At 48.7% G+C, this 13,644-nt stretch overlaps 3 protein-coding genes across 3 annotated transcripts in view; 1 reads left to right on the forward strand and 2 right to left on the reverse strand.

Moving 5' to 3' along the window:
* Positions 1 to 2,686, forward strand: part of LOC101768307 (endoglucanase 6) — a 3,867-nt gene extending 1,181 nt beyond the window's left edge. The window contains exons 3-5 of the mRNA XM_004953775.4: positions 248 to 502; positions 1,605 to 1,719; positions 1,820 to 2,686. Coding sequence (XP_004953832.1) covers positions 248 to 502; positions 1,605 to 1,719; positions 1,820 to 2,334 — 885 coding nt within the window. The 3' untranslated portion in view covers positions 2,335 to 2,686. The remainder of the gene's footprint in view (positions 1 to 247; positions 503 to 1,604; positions 1,720 to 1,819) is intronic.
* A 2,831-nt stretch (positions 2,687 to 5,517) lies between these two features.
* LOC101760346 (uncharacterized protein At3g17950) lies at positions 5,518 to 6,207 on the reverse strand. The gene is made up of 2 exons (XM_004955143.2): positions 5,869 to 6,207; positions 5,518 to 5,781 (listed from the first exon to the last, which is right to left on the reverse strand). Exons 1-2 carry the CDS (start codon positions 5,944 to 5,946, stop codon positions 5,518 to 5,520), a joined length of 342 nt encoding a protein of 113 aa, XP_004955200.1. The 5' UTR covers positions 5,947 to 6,207.
* Positions 6,208 to 7,589: 1,382 nt separating this feature from the next.
* Positions 7,590 to 8,117, reverse strand: LOC101768711 (probable calcium-binding protein CML20). The gene has a single exon (XM_004953776.1). The coding sequence runs from the start codon at positions 8,115 to 8,117 to the stop codon at positions 7,590 to 7,592; it is 528 nt and encodes a 175-aa protein (XP_004953833.1).
* Positions 8,118 to 13,644: the final 5,527 nt, after the last annotated feature.

Here is a 13,644-nt window from a genome sequence, read left to right on the forward strand (position 1 = left end):
CATGCCTCAGACGCCATCCGAGGAGCCCTCCCCTCACCTATCCCAGGTCATATCCTCAACACACCAAGTCTTTAGCGCTCAGTCTCATTTCTCAGTGGAGTCCCAAGGATTATTAGATATTTTTTGTGCGACGGCGTTACGTTAATATTTACCTTGTTCCCGAACGAACATGTCTAGCGTAGTACGGAAGACGTCGCAGGCACCGAGCACCAAAAATTTGCACTTGTTTGGGGGGGGGGGGTGGCAGGTGTTTGAGTTCGCGGACAAGCACCGGGGCCCCTACAGCAGCAGCCTCCACGCGGCGGTGTGCCCCTGCTACTGCGACTACTCGGGGTACCAGGACGAGCTGCTGTGGGGCGCGGCGTGGCTGCACAAGGCGTCGCGCCGCCGCGAGTACCGCGAGTACATCAAGCGCAACGAGGTGGTGCTCGGCGCCAGCGACGCCATCAACGAGTTCGGCTGGGACAACAAGCACGCCGGCATCAACGTCCTCATCTCAAAGGTTACCTTCCTACTACCTCTTCATCCTTGTGACTTGTGAGCGCTAGCACGTGACTGTGCCAATGTCACGGTGTGCTGTGGCATCTCCACGGTCTTGGTGACGAGGCCGGCTATTCGCTGACGTCCGAGGCACACCCAAATCTTTTTGCTATTGTTAGGCCGTCATCAGCACTGGTCAGCGTGGTGTTAAGACGGGGCTGCCTGTCTAGTTCTGGCCGTTTCTATACCCGTGCAACATCTCTGTTGCGCATCGGGCAGCAGGCCGGGCACATGGCGCTCCTGCTGCCTCCCATCGAGGATGTCATCAGCTTTTCGTTGGGCTCGGGGCATGTCAGCCTCTGCATGTCCTTGACTTACTCGATATCTCGATGACATTATTTTAACCACTGTGATACCTAGAATGTCTGGCTAATGGAATATGCACCAGCCGTTAAGATTGATTTTTTCTGCCAGTGTCTTGAGCCAGGAGCTTAGATACGGAGCAGTAGAATAAAGTAGCATTGGCCACAAGTTATTCCATAGTCGATAGTCCATACTACTCCTTTAGCATGAATCTTGAGAAGACAGTGTAAAAAAGCTAGCCAACCGATCAAAAAGTGCTGCATTGCTGCTTTCTAACTTTAGATTTTGGATTCAATACAGTATCTGCGTCATGATTATACTGTCAACGTCCTCTCACGTCTCTGAGACCCTGACGGCGACCGGATGTAGGATGGTATTATGAGAAGATTAGATTAAACAATACCTGAACTTGCAGTAACCTACCACTCATTGACCTGTTATAGAATCAGTACTATGAAATCATAGGCTATCACTGTTGGGGGTGTAGGAAACTAGGAACACGCTTGTCTGCTGCGATCTCGGTGTCCTCCTAGGTCCTTGTGCTCCGCATGATGCCGGAGCAGGCGTGCAGCTAGCGAGCGGTAGACTAGCAGCAGCCAGGTTCGCAGCGAGGAGGAAGCCTTTTCAGAGGTTTCACGGGTGTACTGTTTGTGGAATAGATGCCCGAAATACCCTCGAGTATGTTCTGAATTAAACAGAGTAGTTGCATTATTAAAAAAAACAGAGTACTTGTGTTAAACTGATCTTGTGTTGCTCTTCAGGAGGTTCTGATGGGGAAGGATGAGTACTTCCAGTCGTTCCGTGTCAACGCTGACAACTTCATGTGCACCCTCCTCCCCGGCATCTCTAATCACCCCCAGATCCAGTACTCCCCAGGTTCGCTTTCATTCACGCCACTAATCCTGCTGCTATTCGGATTCATGTTCTACTGCATCTACTGAAATAACCTTTGTGTAATCCTGAAACTGAAATGCAGGCGGGCTGCTGTTCAAGGTGGGGAGCAGCAACATGCAGCACGTGACGCAGCTGTCGTTCCTGCTGCTGGCCTACTCCAACTACCTGAGCCACGCCGGCGGGCGGGTCTCGTGCGGCTCGTCGTCGGCGTCGCCGGCGCAGCTCCGGCGCGTGGCGAAGCGGCAGGTGGACTACATCCTGGGCGACAACCCGCTGCGGATGTCCTACATGGTGGGGTACGGGTCCCGGTTCCCGCGGCGGATCCACCACCGCGCCAGCTCCATCCCGTCGGTGGCGGCGCACCCGGCGAAGATCGGGTGCAAGGCCGGCGCCGCCTACTACGCCAGCCCGGCGCCCAACCCGAACCTGCTCGTCGGCGCCGTCGTCGGCGGGCCCAGCGACGCCTCCGACGCCTTCCCGGACGCGCGCGCCGTGTTCCAGCAGTCCGAGCCCACCACGTACATCAACGCCCCGCTCATGGGCCTCCTCGCCTACTTCTCGGCCCACCCCAACCCGGCCGAGTCGGGCGGCGACTGAAAAAACAGCGAGTAGTAGTGTGAGGACGACGAACGTATGGGCCTGGGTATTTTAGGTGGGCTTTGGTTTGTCTTGCTGGGGCCCGATTGGGGTGCGCGATTGTTGCCTGGTGATCTGGCCGGCGTATGAGTGAGTGTATCCGTAGGTTTATGCTGTAACTAGTTAACTACAGCCACCTCCTTTCCTGCGAAAAAGATCAGGGAAGAGAAATTGGTAGGCTGCAAGATTTTATTTGTAGTGGTAGGTCATATATACTAGTAAGATTACGTGTGCTGCTGCTTGCCACTTTGTTTACAATGTTTTAGCAAGTGGATTGATACAATACAAGAGCATGTGACGCTTTGTCTGAGCATATGTGAGTTGTGTCTCTCTTAACTCTTGACTGAAACGAGCCAGAGAGGCAGAGTACTGTGCTTCAGAGATTGTGTTAAATACGGCCACTTCCTTTCCTGCGAAAGAAGGATCAGGGAGACCGGGAGAGCAATTGGTAGGTTGCATGATTGTGTTAGGTTATACTAAGTGCGTTTCAAAATGTAGGTTGTTTTGGTATTTTTTTTCTTTCGAAACATTAGCAGGAGCTCTGCCTATTCATTTAAGGAGATAAGAAATTTGAACATAGTTTTACATGGAAATTACATGAAAATAATCAAACTCTTACACATGAATTAACAAAGAGATTCTGAAGAAAGTCATGGGAGAGTGAGCTCTTCTCGGATTAACGGAGTACCATATGCCCTCCTTCGAAGCGGCACGTCATTCTGAATATGGTGAAAAACCTGATGAGCCTGCATCAATGTGTTGTCGAAAATCCGTCGATTTCTTTCCTTCAAATGTTCCAAGTGGTATACATAATTATCGCTGCCACTTATCTTCTTTTCTTTCTTGTAAAAGGTTTCAGAGTTTCATGCCACCATTGTTGTATGTCCTGTACTGGATCCGACAACAGATCAGCAAGCCACCCCATCCAATTTGCGATGAGGAACCAAATTCCCTTTGCATAGGGACATTGCAAACAAATGTGAGCTGTCGTTTCAGGTGCCTGATCACACATCAAACAGGTTTCTGAACATGGCCAATTCCTGATTATAAGTTTGTCTGCTCAGTAGCTTGGATTGAGTTAAAAGCCAGGCAAAAATCTTCATTTTCCCTTCAGCGTATGCTTTCCAGATGCTATCCCCTTGTATTGTTGTAAAGGTCCCTTGCAGCTGAGCATGATAAGCAGATTTTGCCGAGTATGAATCGTCAACTGTCCAACGCCATCTGATTGAATCCTCCTGATCATTAAGCTGAACACCTTGCACTAGATCCCACAGGACAACAAATTCAGCCATCTCCTGTATCGTGGTCATGCGCCATAGCCCTTTGGTCCAATTATGATTATGGAGGTCTTCCTTGACTGTTTGTTGCTTCCTCCATGCTAACTTGTAGAGGTTTGGAGTAATGTCCATGGGTGCTTTACCTTGTATCCAACTGCATCGTCAAAATTTGGCCTTTGCACCCTTTCCAATGGTCACCACTGTGCTGGATCTAAATAATTGCCTGTCTATGTCATCACAAGGTATTGTCGTGCCAACCTACGGTCTATGAGGATCACTCCACTCGATCCATAACCACCTTAACCTCAACACCCTGCTGAATAACTCAAGGTAAAGAATACCTAGGCCTCCCAAGTTTTTAGGTAGTAGTACTTTCTTCCAAGTGCCTAGACAACATCCCCCATTCACATTTTTTGAACCCTTCCATAAGAAACCTCATCTGATCTTGTCAATCTTCTTGATAGCCCATTTTTTCAGTGAGAAAACCAGGAGAAAGTAGATTGGGATGGAGGTAAGAACCGATCTGACCAATGTCGCCCTTCCAGCCCTGTCCCTGAGTTTACCTTTCCAAGTTGAAAGTCTTACAGCTATTCTGTCTAAGAGGGGTTGCACCTCCACCCTTTTTAACCTTCTTAAGCTTAGTGGTATTTCTAGATACGTAAATTTTGTTACATGCATAGCAAAATGTATGTATTTGAAAAAGTCAAAACGATCTACATTTTTAAACGGAGGGAGTAGTAGTTTGACAGCATTGTGTTCTAAAAAAGGTGGGGTAGAGGAGAATGAGAAATAGCCATATGTCAAATGCTCAAATGTGATCTTGCAGTTGTAAGACCCCCCCCCCCTTTTTTAAGGAAAAAACATAATCCCCCAAGTTTGGCTAGTAGCTATGGTGGATTCGCGGTACCATCAAGAATCGTTCCTCTGTACGGCTACACACGAGCATAAGTTAATTTTGAAATGTCACTTTTGGATGACTAGACCTCAGGATAAAGTTTCATAATATTTATTTATTAAGGATGTCATTGTTGAGATATTTTTCACTCCCTACCCAAACTAAATGTTTTGAAACAAAATAAACAGACGTATCATGTTTTTTAATAAAATGAGATTTTTTTTAAAAAAGAACAGAATAGTTGTACCATGTTCTTTAATAAGGCACATGGGTAATTATTCTCGCGATGATTTTTAATAAATAGTTGTACCATGCAGCATATTTTTTTATTAGTATTTTGTGCTATGAACAAATATGAAGAAACAGATTGAGTAGATTAGTATTAGGGAGAGAGGCCGGGCCGCTGGGGGCATAAGCCCCACTATCATTTGATTAACCGTATCTATCGATGATCAAACCACACCCTAGGACCTGATCTAACCTCTCATCTACCATGAGGTAGCCCAGGTAGTTGCTAGATCTAATTTATTCCACGTCATTTAGAGTTGCACGAAAGGTCAACCACCTAGATCTAGCCACATTGTTTTAAGGTTGTGCAGTCTATATATTAGTAATTATTTATTCATAATCCATTTCTATATATACCACTCACTCCCTCCGCCTCTCTCTCTTTATCTTTCTAGCGCTCTCGGTTCTAGAGTAAGCCCACTCATTCTTGAGCCATACGACAAGAGGTAGTGCAAAGTAAGGGTGTGTTTGGTTGCATGCACCACATGATGCATGCATGGATAATCCTGGATGAGGTGGTTCAACCAATTTGCTTGTACCATATGGTTCACTCTAATTAGTAGAATAATGCATTAAGTGGGATGGCCTCATCGTGGATGAGTTGGTCCAATTCACCCAAACAAACAAAAGAATCATTATTATTTTGAATCATTTCATACATGAAAATGATACAACCGGTAGTCGCTAGCGGATCCGGTTTTCCCTGCACAGCCTCCACCAGCCGCCGCCGCCGCCGCCGGCGCTGCGCCAGCGCCGGCGCCTCCACCTCCCGCGCCACCTCCACCCCTCACCCTCGTGCGCCGGAGCGCGCGGCGTCTCCGTTCCCTCCCCTGCATCCCGCTCCGGCTGGTGGTGGTCCTGGCCCTGCCCCGGTTCCTCGTCGGCGAGGGACACGCCCATCAGCGTCCCCAGCGTCGTGCTCCGGTCCCGAAAGAACGACCCCGTGGACTGGCAACAGACACCAAAATGAGGATTCCAAAGATTCTCCCTCGTGCGCATAAACACATCGATTCTGATTTCTGAAAAAGAACGAACCTCGGTGGCGGTATCGGACGAGGAGGGCGACGTCTCCGCAGAGGGCGAAGATGGGATCATGTCGCCGTCTCCGTCCATCTTCTTCTTCTTCCCTTCCGGCGAGGATGTGTTAGGTGTTGGAGCTCGGCGAAGCAGAGAGTGGGAGAAAGAGAGTGTGCTGCTCAGAGAGATTCCCCCCTTTGAACGATCCCTAGCTAGAAGCCTAGAACTTCAATCTCCTCTGGAACGATCCCAGCTAGAATCTCACTCAGGAGTCCGGACAGGGACAGGACGAGCGAGAAGACTGGACGCCTGTGTCCCTGTGCCCCGTGAAATCAATCCTTGGTTTTGAGCCCTGAACCTTTGACCATTATGTGGGGGAAGACGCAGGCTCATTAGGCCTAGTATTAATAATCGTTGGGCGTCGGCAGCGAGCAAAAAGAAACTTTGGCTGCATGTTCCAGGAGTTTAGGTAGGACCGAGAGCTCTGCAGACTGCAGCACTGCGTGCTAATGATAGTAGTAATACTATGCTTAGCTAGCGTCTTTTTGGGTCTGTCTCTGGCTCTCTTGTCTGGCGTGGCGTAGCAGATTAAACAAGGAACCAGTGTTGATACTCCTGCATGCTCTCTCTCTCTCTCTCAAAAAAAAAAGAAGAAGAGGTGTTGACTCCTGCCGCAACGGATTTTCAATTCTTGAGAGGTTATTCTGAAAAGAGTTTTATTAATAGACTTTCGATATTGAAGTCCAGGTAGATCACGCAAGCAATGTATCATGCATTCGCACAAAGAGTGCTGAAAGGATAATTGAGGGTAACAACGAGCATGTGTTTGAGATTGACAAGAAGACGAAAGCTATGGGCCTGATTGCGATGGAGAAAGTAAAAGTTATGTATGAGATTTAGCTATCTCTCAACCGCTTTTTTTTTGTCGTCCGATTGGAAATCAATAGCTCAGATTCGTTTCTCCCTCCCGCTCCACTTATCTTCTTTCCCCCGACGCTCCCCGACGCCGCCTCATCTCCTCCGCTGCTCCCACCCCCGTCGGGCTCCGGCGGCCTTCGTTACCTCCGTCGAAGAACCGCCGCTGACGCTAATCTCTTGGAGCTCAATGCCCCTGCCGCCTCCACTACCCACCGGAGGTCCCTCGCTGCCTGGCTCCGGCGGCGCCCACGCCACCTCCGCTCCGCCGCCATCTCTTCCGCTTCCACCGCTAGCCGGCGAGCCGCCCAGAGCTTCCTCTACAGTCGGAGAGGGAGGTAAACCACCCAACCCCGAAACCCCAAAACTCTAACTCCGAATCCCCAATGGCTCAGCTAAAAATCATTCAGACAAACTCAAAAATCAAGTATTTAAGGTCTAGCAAATCTAAGAACAAAACACTGACCACACACTACAATCGTATAAACCAACTATCATGCATGATCTAAGGCAAGGAATATTAATATTGGATTTTTTGAGGAAGGAAATCACATTGAATTAAAATTGTACTATAGATCTCTCTTCTGAATCATAGCTCCATTCTTTTTCTGTTAACTTTGGTCACACCAAAAGGCTTCACAAACCAATCCGGAACTAGTAGACTAAAACCAACAACCATTAGAACGTGAAACCCTAAAACCGATTCATCTCCCTTTAGTCCTCTACAAGCGGCTAATCAGGGATTGCGGCAGTAAGGTGCATACGTGCATCGATGAACGATCGGAGACGAAAACGTACGCTTGGGGGACGGCACGTATGGCTCCTCACGCCGCCGGTTCGGTGTTCAACATGGCCTTGAACTCGTCGAAAGAGATGACCCCATCGCCGTTGCGATCAAACGCCGCCACCATCTCCGCGCACCGCTCGGCCGTCACCTCCTCGCCCAACCTCCGGAGCGCGCGGCGGAGCTCCTCGGCCGTGATCACGCCGTCGCCGTCCTCGTCGTACTCGGCGAACGCGTTGCGCAGGTCGACGGACTGGTCCCCGCCGTCTAACAGCGCCCCGAGCTCCTCCAGGCTGATGAAGCCGTCCCCGTCGCGGTCCGCGGCGGCAACCATCTCCTCGGCCTCCTCGGCTGTGCAGCCGCAGGACTCGCGCATCTCGTCCGCCGAGATGCGGCCGTCGCCGTCCGCGTCGAAGCGGCGGAACACGCTGACGAGCTCCGGGTCCGGCGTGGTGCCGTCGTTGGGTGGCTGGGTGGTAGCCGCAGTGGTGGGTGGAGGAGGAGGAGGCGAGCGGCCTCGGCCGAGGATGTCGCCGCAGGAGGCGGTGGCGGAGACGACGAGACCCATACCAGCCGCCGCGTGAGATGGTTTCGTTTGTTTCGGTTGGTCTCAGGGTTTTGGAGCTTCTCGGGGTGGGGTTTTGGTCCCGTTTCTATAGCCTCCCCAGATTGTTGGACCTGATCTCGGATGTTTTTAATCGGGCCGGCCCTCGCTCCCGTCCGCATGTAGCTTCCTTAATAAAATCTTAATAAGGACACTTTCAAAAAAAAATCTTAATAAGTTGAAATAACTTATGGGGATCCTAAATCTTTACAAGTTTACAGCAATAGAAAATAATCAATTACGTTCACAACCGTAACCACTGAAACACCGCAGGAGTTACTCCTAATTTCACTCCGAAATCTGTCCGCGAATGCTGCTGTTTGTGGAAATTCCCTTTGGTGATAAATTGGAAAATCTTGTTCCCAATCTGTTTTCCCCCACAAAATGCGCCATCACCAAACTCTAGAACGGAGAAGGAAAATCCATGCTCCGATGCTCGTACGGTTGTCTCTTCAACGCGGGTGGCTCACGCCCGTCATGCCCAATCAATATCGATATGACTAGATATGTCTTTAAAGTAGTTTCGAATATTATAATTTGCTAATTTTTTAAAATACTTTAATAAAATTAATTAATTATTAGCAGTGTTTTGATAACCGTGTCTATATCTGAAATGATATTTATTTGTTTTTTTTGGACAAAATCATACTTATTTGTTACCGGTGAGTATGTTTCAAAAAGGAATGTGAAGCTCTCTGGGCGGGTCACAGCTCGCCAATTCGCCATACGTTTACGGGCCAGTGGCCATACTCAACTCTCGCGACCGATCTGTAAGGTGTGGTGGTGGGTCAGCCCATTGTAAGTTCAGATTTATAAACATTTTATCTTGTGTTAGATGTTTATAAATCTGCATATGTTAAATTCGTCACAGTGAGCATTTTATATGAACTTACAGAGTTTGAGTTGAAATTTTCCCACACGTGTTTGGAGGTTTGACCTTGTGGTAAAAGGAGAGTTCACTTTGATGAGGGAAGTTCCATCATTTTCTTTCCTTGATACCACTTGCGGAGCATCAAGCGGAAGATGTTTTAGTAGGAAAAGGTCTAAATCGTTGTGCTTTGTGTATGGATCATTTAAGATTTCTAGGACAAAGCGTCATGTGCACTAGCTCTGCATATGCTCAGAGTCCTACAAAGGTTGGCTCTGGCATAACAGCACCATAATAATATTAACTTTAGTGATCTTGTATTTCGAAGTCTGATGAGATTGGCATTTTGCACGGCAGGAAGTACCAAGTTCAGGTCGAATTCAGGAATGGCTTTCGGCAATTTCAGTAGCAAGCCTTGGTCTGTTCAGGGCAGTGCACAGCTTAACACTGAATTCCCATGCCGGGCAGGGCAGGGCAGGGCAGTGTACAAAGTCCAGTTGTATGAAATCTTTGCTGGATTTCACACAGCCGAGAAAGCTTTGTACACTGGTGTGAGAAATTCTGATTGACATCATCAGTCTGTCAAATGTCCAGTTGTCCAGTAGTCGTCCGGTCAGCATCTTGGCCTCTATAAATAAAGGACCCCAGAAGCATAAATCTTTTTTTTTTTGAAGATGATGGCAGCAGCACTGCCCAGTGCCCAATCATATAAGAAGAGGAAGCATGCGAATTCTTACAATGGTTGCTATTACATAAATAGTTAAGAACTCAAACTCAAAACGTAGGAAACTTAACATGACAAACTAGATACACACGGTCGCCCGACCGCTTGCTGTCGAACAGCAATTTCCTCCTTGACGAAGCAGAACACTTGCATGGGGGACGCCGCCTTGCCTTCAAACGTTCTTCTGTTCCCTTCCTTCCAAACATTCCAAGCCGTGTACGTTAACAGGGCAGCGACGTTTCTTCGCTGCGCAATTGGAGCTTCACCCCACGAAACTCACAAGCTCCAGGCATGGCGCCCATGAATAGGATTAGCAATCGCCTAGCCTTCTTGGCTTTCTTCCTCCTCGTCACCGCCATGCGCGGCTTGCCTGTCCAGCTGGCCGGGGACAAGGCCCGGCGCACGTCCCCCGGCGACTCCGTCGCGGTCGTGCATGGCTCCGCCGTCCAGCGCGGCGGGAACAAGGCCCGGCGCACGTCCCCTGGCGAACCCGACACGGACGTCCACGGCTTCGCCGCGCAGCTCACTCTGGGCATGGCTCGGTGCACTTTCCCCGGAGGCGACTCCGTGACGGTCGTGCTCGTGGACGGCTTCCCCGTCCACGTCCAGTACAACCACGTGTCCGAGCCGCTCTACTCCACCAACCTCGAGCCCGGCGACACCTACGACACGCACCGCGAGTTCACGACGACGGATCAGTACAAGTTCCACGTCCCCCTGCGACGACGCTGTGATGCATGGCTTCGCCGTCCAGCTCCGGTCGGCCAACGAGTGCAAGTTCCACTTCCCGAGCGATGCCGTCATGAACGGAGAGCTCACGGCGGACGAGGACGAACTCGACTCCGTCAGCGACGCCGTCTACACCCTTGAGGCGGTGGACAAGCTCGACTTCCCCGGCAACGGCGTCACGCACGGCTACACATACGGCACTGTCAGGTCCGGCTTCGCCGTCGGGCTCATGGCGGCGGACGTCCCCCGGCTACCCCGTCACCCGCAGCGACCGTGTCACGTACCTCCTCCGCATCGTCTTCCCTCTCGTCATCTCCAAGCTCCGGAGGCGCGCGGGATTCACTGGGCTAGTGGTTTTGGCCACCGCCGTGATTCCCTTCGTTGCCGCGGACCTAGAAGAAGGGGCTCTCCCCGTGCCCCCGCCGCCACCGCCGCTCAAGATGACTCCGGCAACGGCAACAAACTGGCCGTCGATTCTCACTGCCGCCGGCGTGGCAGGAGGGATCGTGGCGGTGGTCGCCGTCACTGCCTACCTTTGCCGCCGCCGCGACGCGGCTGGAGATGCCTGACTTCACATGCTGTAGCAGTTCTTGGCATTTGGTTTATCCATAATACTGCTGATCATGCGAGGGTAGTAGGAGTACAGTAATTCGTAACTGGATTAATCAGGCCTATGGCCCATGATAATTGAGACAAGTATCTTAATTACTTTCCTGTCTGCGTGTTACTTCCTCGATCTCACCGTTCCGCGAATTGGTTCTCTGATGACCCACGCATATCAATTCATGGGGAAGGGAGGTAGAACGATCTGGTGCTCGTCTGTAATGTGATGCCATCTGTTTGATCATTTTGTTTTGCACTATGTATTTCCATGTGTGCGGTTCATCCAAATTGGAATTGTTCACACTAATTTTGGCTGATGAGGACGTGCACTTTCTTTCAAATTCTGTGCATGCTGTAACTGATTAAGATGGTGGAGGAAGAGATGGAAAACGTCCGATGCACCGCACTTTCACGATGATGTGTGTGTTTATTCATTCTTGATGAGTGGTAGGCTATAAAAGGAATCCTTACTTAATCTCTCCTAATCCGGGTTACTCTATTGGACAGAGAGTTGAGGAGTGGTACATGTAATTGACATACCAAAGAGGGGGCGTTTCGTACCTTGCGCACAACAATCACGTGTACAAGTTCTACCTCTTCTCGCTATCTATATGTGAATTATGAAGCCGATTGCCGAACAGACAAGCTGGCCAAGATAATTTGAATTTTGGACTGTCACGATACCGAACCAAGGGCCACGATCCAGCCAAGAATTGCGGAGCGAGAAAGAAAAGCCGATCAGTTGTTAATGGGCCCCAATCTCTGTTGTCTGTGGATGGGTCCCGCGCGAATGCCCCCGCCAAAAAAAGCCTGGCTACTGCATAAAAAGGCAGCCAATTAAAATATTGGGGTATAATCAAAATAAACTTAACTTTATTTTTTTAATCTAAAATTTTAAAAACAGCCCATCTCACATATACACCCAACATAAACATTCACCTAGAAAACTAGAGATCTTGGTTGGCTACCTACAACAAACTAGACTCCAACGATCGAATTCGGTCGAAGAGCTTAGCTTAGGCTAACAGGCGCAAAAGTGGTGAAGGTATAGGCTACAGCCTCACAAATCACAACAATGTCGTCAGGCGTAAACAGGACAAGGCAACAAGCATGCAAGAGAATCCGGCGATGAGCCTACTCGGGGTAAGTTCAGCGAGTGAATTGCATCGGAATGGAGCTACTGCTGCTCAGATTGTGGAGGATGCAAATCGGAAATCAAATTCGTTGGGTAACAGGGCATCAGTGTTCGTAATTGTTTGATTTGCTTGTTCCAGCGAATGTTTGTCCCTATTCTGGCCTTGTTGGAAATTCAAGATTGATGTCTCTCCATCGCTCTGGTGGCCTGAAGCGTACTGCAATGCAGCATGGCACCGAGACATTTTATCTAGTTCAAGTACTTGTGCACGATCTCCGTCAGATTAAGAATGCATTATCAGGGATGGAAAGATGATTCAGTTGCGCATGGCAAAAATGAGATAAGGTCATCACTGGGTACGATCAACAACGTGTGAGGCTCACGTACATCTGTCTCCGTTGAGCGACAGAAGTAGGAGCGGTAAGGTAGATGAGAGGAAACGCATGGTACAATGCGTGGCCATTGAGGACAAAGACAAGCATGGCATGATGCGCGGCCATGAGGATCAAGAGCATGGGGTAGAAAGCTCTTAGGCGCACCATGCTTGCATCTATGGCCATGAAAATCATGCAAGTAATCCCAATGATGTACTACCTCCATATCAATATATTTGTTGTTGGTTAGTTTAATTTTGAGCTAACCAATGTCAAACATTTTAGAGATAAAAGTGAGTATATAAGTGAGTATATGAATCACCATATGCTTCGGAAGATACCTACAATATAAAAGCACAAAAGGGTTGTTAGCCAAGTATAGAACATTTTAGAGATAAAAAAATGAAGTTTTTATGCGCTAATAAAAGTCGACATATCTATGAAAAGTCACTTCAAATTGACACTTCTTTTAAGAAGCTAAGGTGCCAGAAAGTTTGAACCATATTTTCTATTGTTGATTGATCTATGTTTATCAAGCCATGGCCTTGCTTGCTGAGATGATCCTTGCACTTATGTATGTCGGTCTCGTATGTTACTCTCTACTCTCTCATATCTTTGTCAGGTTCTTCCCTACTTTGGACTTTGGAGGGGAGGTCATGTCTATGATGTGATCTTCATTGGAGTCATGTGGTAGCCACTAGCATTACTGAAGTCAAGAGGAATCAAAAGAGTATCAATCGCTCTAAGAAATTTGTGTGGAAGCGATGCCAATGTTGCAGTGTAAGATTGGTGATTCATCGTCTCTCATGGCATATATGGATGAGGAACACAAGTAGCAGGTGATGAGGATTGGTGCATGAATGTAATGCTGAACATTTAGAAAAGGGAAAAAACTTGGTGGAGTCCTTAAAATACCGCCTGCTAATATCTAAAACATCCGTAAGCTTCTCACCCCCTACACACAACCGCATGCAAAAATGTAGAACATGTGATCTTTACACAACATGCAAGACCGACAAACCTAAAAAAAGCAGAAAAGATAAAGCTCACTAACCATA

Source organism: Setaria italica, chromosome I (assembly GCF_000263155.2).
Source record: "Setaria italica strain Yugu1 chromosome I, Setaria_italica_v2.0, whole genome shotgun sequence".
NCBI classification, from domain to species: domain Eukaryota; kingdom Viridiplantae; phylum Streptophyta; class Magnoliopsida; order Poales; family Poaceae; genus Setaria; species Setaria italica.

What these genes read in the sequence shown, in the direction of transcription:
- LOC101760346 (XM_004955143.2), bottom strand. Translation starts at nt 5,946, where the DNA reads ATGGACGGAGACGGCGACATGATCCCATCTTCGCCCTCTGCGGAGACG. An exon ending in CGTCCGATACCGCCACCGAG is followed by an intron (nt 5,782 to 5,868) that starts GTTCGTTCTTTT and finishes GTCTGTTGCCAG; the next exon opens with TCCACGGGGTCGTTCTTTCG.
- LOC101768711 (XM_004953776.1), bottom strand. Translation starts at nt 8,117, where the DNA reads ATGGGTCTCGTCGTCTCCGCCACCGCCTCCTGCGGCGACATCCTCGGC.